The following is an 11,485-nucleotide window of genomic DNA, read 5'->3' as shown; positions in this document are numbered from 1 at the left end:
CCCCCCGGCCATTCGCCTCTGTTTGTTGCCAGTAGATATTTGGATATGATTCAATTTTCCTCGATCTATTATAATATTAAACAATAAATAGTTTTATAACAAATATACAAATACCTTTGGAATTGTGCAAGCCAAGAAAACAGATACTTCACTTGCATATAAGATAAAGCCTTTCACTAATGTATCATGAAAAGCATTTGGGACAGAATTCAAGTCAAAAGTCTCAACTGAAACAATTGAAAATTTGTTGGCCTTTGCTTATACCAATTACAACATTTCAGTTCAGTACACCCTTTTCCTGCTATCAAAATTCACTTTACAGGTAAGACAGAGGAAAGAGAAGAAGAATAGCTGGAAATGAAATTTCCACCAACCTAAATCTTACCTTCCAAAACCCCCCAAAACCTTAAATAAAAGGGAACAAAAGAATGGAAAAGATTCTCACCCGTAATAGTAAATGCTAAGAGTTCAAGAACTATGAAAAGGAAAATTGGGTAAACACCATATAGCAAGAGACAGACTTGCACATGCCTACCTTCACTAACTTTAAACGGTCAAAATCAGTTAAAGGCGAAACTGGATCTTTATGACCTCAACCCAAGCAAACAGAAGATACCATTGGCAATTTTTTTTTTTTTTGTCCTGGCCTCCTTTGAACGGATTAACAATCTCAACTCTGGTTAATTGTGTATCTTCTCAATGCTCCTCTCCATTCAAACCCGTTGGAGTTCCCAAAAGTAGCACAAGATTGGAGACATTGAATGTCTTGTTTAGTTGATTTACAAAAAAAGAAAAAAGAACATATCAATCCTTGTTTCAATAGTTACTGGGCCAGTTCATCTGTGCATGCTGAGGCTGCTGATAAACATTGGCAGCAGGCCCCCCCATGTCAACAGCTCCAGCCATAGTCTGAGCCTGTTGTAGAAGAGGATGAACACCTGCTGCTACTCCTTGGGGATGATAAATACCAGCAAAGGAGCCAGGACCAACCTGTGTTGGAGGAAAAGTTACATTCTGACTCTGAGGGGGAAGGTTATAGAATGAACTGGCTGGCAGACTGGATATCTCTCGACCAGGGGGAGCAATCCATACAGCTGAACTTTCACTCTGCAGGAAAGCAAACATGTAAAACAATAAAAAAAATAGTCAAGAATGGTTAATAGCAATGACATTCTTTCCAAAACCAAAGAGAATGCTTCAAGGCAGAGACAGGTACAGATAAGCATATTATGTAGAACTGTAGCAAACATTTAAGTCAACCTATGACAATATGATCACCATTTTAGGCCTTAAATTAACATGAATTTAGTACATCAATGTGGCATTGTCTTTGGTCCAAAAGGGATAGGAATTCATCTAATAAGCAGAAATTATCAACTTCACCCTCAGGCTCCCCTAAACTGGAACAAACAAAAAAAAAATCAAGAAATCCATTTACAAGGCTTCTCATAACAGAAATTTAAAGAGAGAAAAGGGAAGTAAAATAATCCAAGGGCGTATGCACAATTAAATTTCAAACACCAACGACAATTCCCAGCCACAAAGAACTACTGCCTCTTAGAATCTTAGATATCTCAAGACAAACATATCAGCCATCCTCCATTTACCTTGACAAACTTTAGACAATCTGAGCTAGTTAAAACATCGTCTTTTAAGATTCATGTAACCATCATTAAGAAAAGGAAACTAAATTGTATCAAAGAAAAAAAAAACAAGATAAGAAATTGAGACAAAAACCTGAAAGATTGTTCTTACATTCTTGTCTTATGTTATAAATGTCCAAAAATATAGGGGTAATGTGCAGGATATAAAAAAATTGGGTCCAAAGACATGCAACCATAACATATCAAAATAAACTAAGAACAAAGTGGGCAATGAACCAACAAGTCATCATAAATTTTTGTTTCCTTACTTCTTCAAGAAATAAAAAGAAATAGAAATGAGAACATGTTGCCAACCTGCTGCCCTGTGATGTAGACATTGCTTTCCTTGAATTGAGATGCACCAAGATCCTCATTTGTAGTTGAGTTTCCAGTTGAACTGGGATTATAACCAGCTGGGGAGGAGCCATAAGGCCCATAACCACTTGGCATTCCAATATGTGTAGAATTCACCGGATTATTTCCAGGTTTAAATTGAGGAAGAGAAAATTTGACTCCTGTTGTAGGTGGTGCTGGTGCAGAAGGATAAACAGTTCCAGCTTGAGGATGTAGAGGAAACGCACCATTGTTTATAAATTGGTGGATTGCAGGAGAAGGATAATAGAAAGGAGAGTAAAAGGGGGCATATTGAATGTAGTTTGGAGGATAATGTGGTAAATGCACCCCAGCTGCTGAGCGGTAGACAGGGACTGGTTGCTGAGTCACAGATATAGAACTTTGCATCAAACCAGCAGCTTGAGTTACTGTTGGGGTTGGACTTCCTGCTGTCAGTACTGAAGTGTTTCCACCCTGCCAAATGCCAATATATGCAAATAAGCTCCAAATCCCAGCAAAATTGAATTGAAACACAGCAATATGTATGGGTTAAGAGTTTGGATGCATCCAGTGGTAACAGCATAATTAGATTATGCTGAATAACACCACTACCAAACAAGTGATACTTATTTTTCTAGGAGAATCATCTATCTAGAATGTTCAAGAATTGAGTACCTATATTTCAGCGACTAAAAGTTCTACACAACAGACCAAATTTCAATAAAAATGAGGCATATCAAATGTTATTACTTGCCAACAATATAGTCAATTAGGAAAGAGAAAGAAACATGCTCATTAAACTAACAACAGATCCCATAATTTTTTTCCACAATTAAATATTGCTCTAGTAAAATTGACACTTTCCCATGTAAAGTTATGCAAGGTGCTTAATCTTAATCTCTGCACACCTCTTGTGGAGGCTGAGAAGTCTGTGGAGGAAGTACTGCAACATTCCCATTGTATTTTGTAGCAATTCCAGCAGAAGGAAATGGAGAAAGCCGACCGTCATTATCAGCACTTGAACGGTAGTACTGGGCATAATAAGTTGCTGGATCAAATGGCTGTTGAACCTAAACATCAAAGCATTTAATAACACAAGAAATTAGTATTAGAACAAACAACTGGTACAATTGCAATTGATTTTATAGAAACAATATTATAGCAATCAGCAAAATGACCAAAGGAGAAACTCAAACTGAGATTTGACATAAATTAGTTAACATATGAAACTTTCTACTACATTGTACATAAAAAATCAAGCTAAAAGAAACTTATGCTTGAATAATACAAAGAAAATAGCAGAGCAGCATTTATAAAGGAAAAGCAGAGGGGATGGAGGGAGATGCTTACAACAAAGCTTGAAAGACGAGAAACTTCACGAGCTTGAGATTCAGGGTTTTCGAGGGATGCTAAAATAGGAGGGACAAGTCCAATATTGTAGTTAGGAGGCGTATGGACCACAGAGTATGGATGGCCTCCAGAGGGCAATGCATTGTCCTGCTTATTTTCGTTATACTCAGGAATAGAACTAGAGATATCACCATCACCAGACAAATTTTCAGGAGAATGTCCAGGTGATTGTGGATGATCAGAGTGATCTCCATCCTCAGCAGTTGTCAATGCGTTTTGATTGCTAGAATCAGTAACATAACAAGAAAATAGCATGAGCCAAGCATACAAAAACCCACCAAATAGTAGCACGATTATGGTCCCTAGAAAGGTTAACAGTGCTTATTCCATAGAAAAAGGGGTTAAAATTGCCCATAAGATAAGTCAAAAGTGAACAAACCTAGAATTCTGCTCCTCTGCAGTTTCATCAACATCCTGAGAAGCCTCAGACAAAGGTGTAGGACTCTTAGCACTCTCCTGACAACCAACAGAGCTCAATGTTACTCCAAAACTAGCATCAAAACTTCCAAAACTCAGCTTGGTTCTTTCAGATTCAGGGACATGGATATGGGTTGGAATTATAACATGTTGACGTTGTGGGAGATGCAACTCCTCTAGCTTCTTCTGCAATTTTGAAGTTGCTTCTTCAGAGTCAAGAACATTTGAAACAGGCGGTGAATGAGCATTGGCTTCAAATGAACTAGTAGGAACTTCAGATGCACCAGCTGTTCCAGAACCCTGCCCAACATTAGAGCTGATTGGCTTTGGTTTCCACTCCTTATTAGAACCAACTGTTAATAACATATTGGAATTAATATCTGCAGATATTTATCAAGTCTTTCAACTATCTTCAGGTAAGAATATAAAGTAGTCCAAACATTTGTAAGTAATAGCTAAAATATGCTCCAAAAGCACACATTTTCATTAAAATTATCCAACCACTAGTAAGTAATATGGAAGAATGAAAAACCAAGTAAACTTGCCTTAAAAGATTCTACATCTTAAGCTTTAAAAAGTTCCCTTATAGTTTCTCAAAGTTCCACTGTTACTTAAGGGGCCACTTCTATTTTGACAAGGACAATTCCTCTAGCCGTCTCAATTATAATGATGATTTCGATTCAAACTTACAACAAGCATACAATTGAATTATATCTTGCTCAAAGGAAAAGGTCACTGATACCCATTTACCAAAGATAGTTATAGATTCCAACAATTATAAGGGATAATATAGTGAAGTCGTATAAATCCCATCTCCAAGAATAACCCACAGATCTTGATGCCTAGACTAGATCGAGACAACACAAGCATCCAAGTACAGTCTAGCAAAAAGCCAAAAATCCACTTTTTTTTTTCTTTTATAGCACAAAATCCAACAAGAAACCCATCTCAAATTTCATTAACAATGACCAATACATCAAAAAGTTACAAAACAGCATTGATAAATACAATATTCATTCCACCTACCTTTCTGAGGGCCAATTATTTGTTGTGAGCGGCCACCATAATTGGATGAAGGTCGGCTTGTAGAGGAACCATGGGTTGCGGCAGTTGAAGGTTGGCCAGACTCACTCAGAAGATTTTTTGGTGCTCCAGAAGATTTACTAGGCATCTTTCCTTGCACAAAAGAGCTACTAATTTCAGTAGCTGCCATAAGTCAAAGAAAGAGATTAATCAGATTGATTAGTATAAGGAATAGGAGTCTCCAAACTGATTAATTTTTCAAAATCCTGACCAGAAGCTAATTTTCTTTCAGTAGGGACAACTGTATCTGATTCTGCAGAAGCCTGGCCACCTCCCACTTCACGTTTGATTGCTCCCAGAGTGCCAAGGGGCTGAGAATCACTGGACAGAACTAGCACAGGGTCTGAGGACGAGAAGCAGATTGTTGCAGAAGATGCCGAACTAGTCGATGGGAAGCAGTCACTAGGGCTTGCTGCAGGTGGCCCACTCATGTCCACACTTTCAAATGTAATTGTGGGTTTGTTTATTGCACCAGCAGGGGATGGTGCACTTCCGAACTCATAGCTTGCAACAGATGAATGTTCCTGAGGTTGATTGGCAGCATTTCTTGCAGGTGCAGAGGATGTTTCAGCCACTACACCAGTAGGACCATCAGCCATGACAGGTACAGGGCTATAAAACATAACAATAAAAATGCAATTCAAACAAACTGCATTTAATTGAAGCCATATATTTATCAATAGACACCAAAAAATATAAAAATGAAAATTATATAAGATAGCAGGTCTGCAAATTCTGGCCACCTGGCTACCATAGTTGATTCATTAGTTTTTGTCTCCTGAGAGGTTGATGAAGATTGACCACTGGCTTTCTCTGCAACTTGATTTGCTCCATTATCTCTCCCAGGACCAGAACTCTTGGAAACACCAGCCTCTGATAAGATAAAAAAGCAGAAATTGCATGAAGATAATTGTTGACAATAATTCAAAATTTATAAAATCTAGCTCGAGAGACATGGAAATTTGATTTATCAAACTGAAAGAACAGCAAAGATACAAGGACAATAGCAAGTCAACAGCCCGGACATCGACAGTTCAACACCAGAGGATGTAACATAAAACACATCTGACACAAAACTAAACAAAAAGCAAAAGAAGGGGAAAAGAAAAACATGTTCAAAGCAAAACTATGAAACTTGTTCATTGAACCATACTAAATATGTCACATGGCTGAAACAAACACAAGTTCATGCAGCACAATCAACTCATTATTTCAGAAGCCTAACATTATTCAAGAAACAATAATGTTAAATAAACTTCTGTTCCAAATGTCTGTTTACCATGTGCTGCATAGCGAGCAGAGAAATTTCCCCGGCCACCCCGACTCCCCCTTCCCTGTGAACCAGATCTCCACCGCGACTCTGCAGACTCTTTGTTGTTCGAACTCTGCAAAAATGAGCAATAAAATCACATGAACTCCAATGATAAAACAGAGTCTGAACCAAGCCAAAACAAATACTCTCCAGTTGAAATACAAGGTATATTCTTGACAAATACTTCCAAGTAGTCTCTGCTGCCCCCCAACCCCCATTTTAAAACTAAAAAGAAAAAGCATGCAAACACTATGGAAGCTCAACTTTCTTGACACCATGGACCCTACTTCCCTATTACCTTTTGTAGTCCTTCACCCTTTCATCCTGTTGTCAGTCAATCTTGTCCACCTCCCACTACTTAACACCCAAACTCTCTAGCCCCGACTGAAACCTTAGAGGCAAAAGAAATTTACTACGGGTAAAACAAAAACTGGTAGGACTTATCTAAGCCTCTTCCCTCCATCATCTACATAATAGGACTTATCTGAACCAATATCTTAACAATAAGAAGGTTCAACATTGCAAAAACAGAAAATAGCAGAACTTACATAAATTCAAAAAGAAAGAGAGAAAATACTTCTGCAATTTTCAGTAGATTCTCTTACCTCTTTTTTCCTATCACGTTTTCTTTTTACTTCGCGAAAAGGATCTGAAAGACAATATAAAAATGTCATATATTTGGGAGCAATTAAAATGGTACAGTGTTCACAAAGAATGGCACCAATTAAAATGGTAATGTATCAGCAAAATGTAGTTAGACATAAACAAGAGAGTAACATTTGCTAAGAACAACGTATATCTGAGTGCTGTTTGCCTAACACAAAGCCATAACTCGTAAGTAGAGAAAACTGAAAGCTTGCAGCGCATATAAGGCCATAAGATGATATCATTGCTGAATTTGGGTACCAAACTGAAGCAGCTACAACATCAAAAGATAAACTTTGGAATAGAACAATGAAAAAAATAGGGAAAACTAGAAAGTATTGATATAGTGATTAAACCAACAGAAATGGTAAAACTCCTAAGGGTTAATAAGTTACACCCTTTAGCAAATGCCTATCAACGTGTTAAATGTCTTCAAAACACTCGACGGCAATAAATGCCAACCAAATGTGTCACTTAACGAGAATACTTTCACAATGAATTAGTGTTATAATAGTAATCGCCACATTTACTAGCTGTGGCACTCAGAGTAAGATATGTGAAGGAAAACAAGAAAATGAGAATACTGGAACTGGAAACCTAATTAATCTAATTACACAAAATGATAGCTTCATAAAAGTGCAAACAGATAATACTGTCCTAACTAATAAACAATGAGCAGCAAAATAATAAAATTTGCTGCAGATACGACCATTTAAGAAGCAATTTAATCAAAACATCATTTCTAGAGTTATGTTCTGTTACTTGTAAAGATAATACAGACACGTTAAATCACTAACCCTTGGAGGGGGATTAAGGAAACGAGATATGAACACCAACAATCACGCAATTCGCGAAGGAAAAAAAGAAGAATAAAAAACCAAAGCTTGCACTTGCATGTATATATAACATGTAAATAAAGGAATAAAAGAAATGAAAAATTACATATCAAATAAAAATGTAATAATAATACCAAGAACAGTGCAAACTCATTATACTCCAAAAGCTTTTAAAAATACTAAAAAAAAAATCCTACTACAGTCCCCAGCAACAAAACCCAAATCACCAAAAATTAAATTAAGATCAAAGACAAGCTCGAGGAAACACAGATCACAATAAAACATACAAAAAGCGCCCAAAAAAGTATAAGATCACCCCCCCCCATTTCCGTAATCCCAGGGGGACAAACCATTAAAAATCCATAAAGAAATGGAAAACTTAGCTAGAAAGAAACCTAAAAGGAGAATATAAAGAGAAAAAAGTACCCTGAAGAAGGAGCCTCTGAGCGGTTTCATTGGGATCCATAGAACATTCTTTAAGCATAGCATAAATCTCATCTTCACTGTGATTACCGGTGATCTCTTTTATGTTTTGGATCGTTTTCCTCACGCTGCTTGGAATTGATGAAACCCTAAACCCCCCACCGCTCATCTTCTCAGAAAATTCGATTTCCCCTTTTTTTTTCCTTTATTCCCCACTTCCCCTCTTCAAACAAAGCTATCTCTCCTTCCCCCTTCCCTTTGTATTCCACCAGCAACTGTATTTCTAGATTATTAGTATATCACAATGATAAATGTTTTGGTGTTATTTTTAAAAGTGTATAAAAAAATTGAGAGAAATGGAGAGTTGGAGACTGAAGAGAGGTAGGTACTCCAGAAAGAAATCAAACTTTAAATGGAAAAAAATTTTATGGTTTTTTTTTTATTGATCTAAAAATGAAAAGCAAGAGGAAAATGGAAGACTGACGGGGAGGAGGGAGCAAAATGTAGACTTTTTTTTTTCAGGGGTTCACTTTAAATTGTATTTTATTTTTTTATATAAAACCTTACTATTTACGATTTTTTTATGGGCCTTGCCCTTATTTATCAAATATATATTATTTTTGAAGCCCTTTGTTATTGGAAATAGAAGTTACAAAAATAGTTATATTATTTGAGGTTATTTTAATTTTTATTTTAAAAATATATACAATATTATTTCAATCTATGCTAATTATATTTGTAAATCTTTAAATTTATCACTTAATTAAAGTTTTATTTTAATCTATTTTAATTAAAAATGTATTTTTATAATTTTTTAATTGAGTTGGCATCAAGTTGATTCGTGATATCAACTCAATAAAGACTCAATCACATAATATTTTAATAAAAAATTAACAATATTAACCATTTTGACTAATTAATAATATTATAAAAATATAGAGATCAAAGTGTCTTAGAAATTAAAATTAAAAAATTAAATTACAAATTTAGGAATAATAGAGACCAAAGTTGAAATTTAACCACTAATTTATAATGTATATATATATATATATATATATATATATGGGTTTAGAAAGATTTTGAAGCAAAGAGTATTCCTTTATTGTTAATTATACATTAAACTAACATTAAAAATAATTTATTGGTATTATATAATAATAATAATAATAATAAAAGTAATATTAATTAGTATGATAGTATGTTAATGTGAATCACGTCTTTTAAAAACTCTACCTTATATTATTAATTTATAAAATTGTGAATTTATAAAATTAGGTAAATAAAATTTAAATTTTTAATTAATTAAATATATTTTTATATAAATTTTATTTTATTTTAAATATGATAGTAATTATTTTATTAGTAATGCTTTTATTAATTCTTGAATATAAAACTAATCGATAGGTTTTACGTTCGTAACGAATTATTAATATTATAATTATTTATTCATGATGTTTTTATTGAATCCATATTAGATTACATTTATTATTGTAAATTATTTATCAATTAACATTTAGCACAATAAATATAGGTATTAGCAGGTTATTTTATTCAAATAACATTAAAAATTACTAGAAAATTTATATTTTAAGATTTTGTTTCCATCACCAAAAACGACATGATTTTCATTATTATTTGATAAGTTTAGTTACTATTATTTGATATTCAATACTTTTATTGTTATTTGATTTTAATAGTACTTACACGATAGTTTATGTTGTTACCATTGTATTTAGAAATATTATGTTAAAGAAAATGCAATATTAAAGTAAATTATTTTATTTTTTAATTAATTTTAAAATTAATAAAATTTTAGTATAAATCAGACAGACTCTAATTTAATTAATAAACATGTTTTTAAATTATACAAATATATTATTTAATGAATTAAAAATAGATATATAAAATCATGTATAACGATTTGAAATTCAAACAAAAATAAAAGGAAAGCAACTTAAGATTTCATATCTTGATAGAAGGACACCTTCCTTTTATATATAGGTTATAGATTCTTTTAGATTATAAAAAATAAACCCTTAATTTTGTATAAATAAAATAAATTTTAATTTTAACTTATATAAAAAACTCATAACATTTAATTTATAACTAAATAAACTCTTAACATAAACTAATATTTCATACGGAGTATGGGGCTTATTTAAATAAAACTTTAAAGTTTTAAGGATTATTTTAGAATTTTATTAATTTATAAAAAATTAAGTACTAAAAAGCTCTTACAAAATAATTTAAAAATCAATTAAATCCTTTGCTGAAAAATGTAAACAATTAAACTTTTAATGGAAGTTTGCAATCAATCGAGCTTCTCATGTAATTTTTTGTTGAAACTCCAGACAAATCATTAAATACTAACGTGATAGTTGATGTAACGATTAAAGTGTCATCTATTATTATATGAACCTTTTTCACCATCGCATATACGCTCCCAACCAATTATTGTATACCATATCAACAATTTTGTTTTCATCTCAAACTAAAACAAATTATCTTTTCTCCACGACAATTTTTTTATAGGTAAAATCTGCATCACTTTCAATGGATGGAACATCGGCTAATAGCTCACTTGACTCCTAATTTAATTTTAAGCCTCTGTTATTCTAAGAGCAATTTAACATTGTTTTTGAAAATGTTTATGAAAAGTTTAATTTAAGTTTTAAGTGTTTAATATTGTTATAAAAATACTTTTAATAAATAAAATATTCATTTTAAACATGAATGGATGAAAAGATAATAAAATCTCAAAAGTGCTTTTGGGTTAATGATTAACCCGCGACTCATCTCCTAACCATGGAATTTGTTAGGGATTTTTTTTTTTTTTTTGCCTTGTTCTTCATCATCTTTTCTATGGATTATAGTTGTATAGTTTTATTTCGTTGTAAATATTGGAAGAAATTAATTTTTCACTGACAAGAGATTTTGATTTATCTTTGATATTAAAATTTAGCCTTTGATTTTTGAATGTTGAGGAAGGTTCATTTCTAATTTTGGGTATCTTTTCTGTGTCTGCTGGAGATCAATATTTTATCAATTCTGGGTTTAGAATTTTCAAATTGCTTTCTTTCCTCATTCCATTGAAATATAGATATGTTCTGAAGAAAAAATTTTACGTGGATGAAGATATTTTTTAATTTGAGATAGGAAATAAATTAATGATGTGGCATAAAATAATTTGATATGATTATATGTGAGATAGTAGGAATGGTCCATATAATAATTTTACATCTCACATAAAACTCTTATGACATCATCTTTCGTGGAAAAATGTTGGAGGTTTAATTGATATTTTATTTATTTAAACTTAAAATTTATTAAAATATTAAAAATTTATAGAAAATCTATAAAAACATTTAAATATAATAAAATTT

At 32.8% G+C, this 11,485-nt stretch overlaps 1 protein-coding gene across 1 annotated transcript; it reads right to left on the bottom strand.

Moving 5' to 3' along the window:
* Positions 1-208: 208 nt before the first annotated feature.
* Positions 209-8,629, bottom strand: LOC105803399 (GBF-interacting protein 1). The gene is made up of 11 exons (XM_012635556.2): positions 8,106-8,629; positions 6,804-6,847; positions 6,166-6,271; positions 5,630-5,759; positions 5,098-5,498; positions 4,830-5,009; positions 3,766-4,156; positions 3,327-3,609; positions 2,885-3,046; positions 1,959-2,450; positions 209-1,107 (listed from the first exon to the last, which is right to left on the bottom strand). The coding sequence occupies exons 1-11, from the start codon at positions 8,269-8,271 to the stop codon at positions 817-819; spliced, it is 2,646 nt and encodes an 881-aa protein (XP_012491010.1). The 5' UTR covers positions 8,272-8,629; the 3' UTR covers positions 209-816.
* Positions 8,630-11,485: the final 2,856 nt, after the last annotated feature.

The sequence above is a fragment of the Gossypium raimondii genome, chromosome 11 (assembly GCF_025698545.1).
Source record: "Gossypium raimondii isolate GPD5lz chromosome 11, ASM2569854v1, whole genome shotgun sequence".
In the NCBI taxonomy this organism is placed as follows: Eukaryota; Viridiplantae; Streptophyta; class Magnoliopsida; order Malvales; family Malvaceae; genus Gossypium; species Gossypium raimondii.
This window is presented reverse-complemented; position numbering and strand designations above follow the sequence as displayed.

Coding starts and splice junctions, on each gene's coding strand:
- LOC105803399 (XM_012635556.2), bottom strand. CDS start 8,271: ATGAGCGGTGGGGGGTTTAGGGTTTCATCAATTCCAAGCAGCGTGAGG. Junction 6,272..6,803: donor AACGTGATAGGAAAAAAGAG/GTAAGAGAATCT, acceptor TCATTTTTGCAG/AGTTCGAACAACAAAGAGTC. Junction 5,010..5,097: donor TGAAAGAAAATTAGCTTCTG/GTCAGGATTTTG, acceptor GACTTATGGCAG/CTACTGAAATTAGTAGCTCT.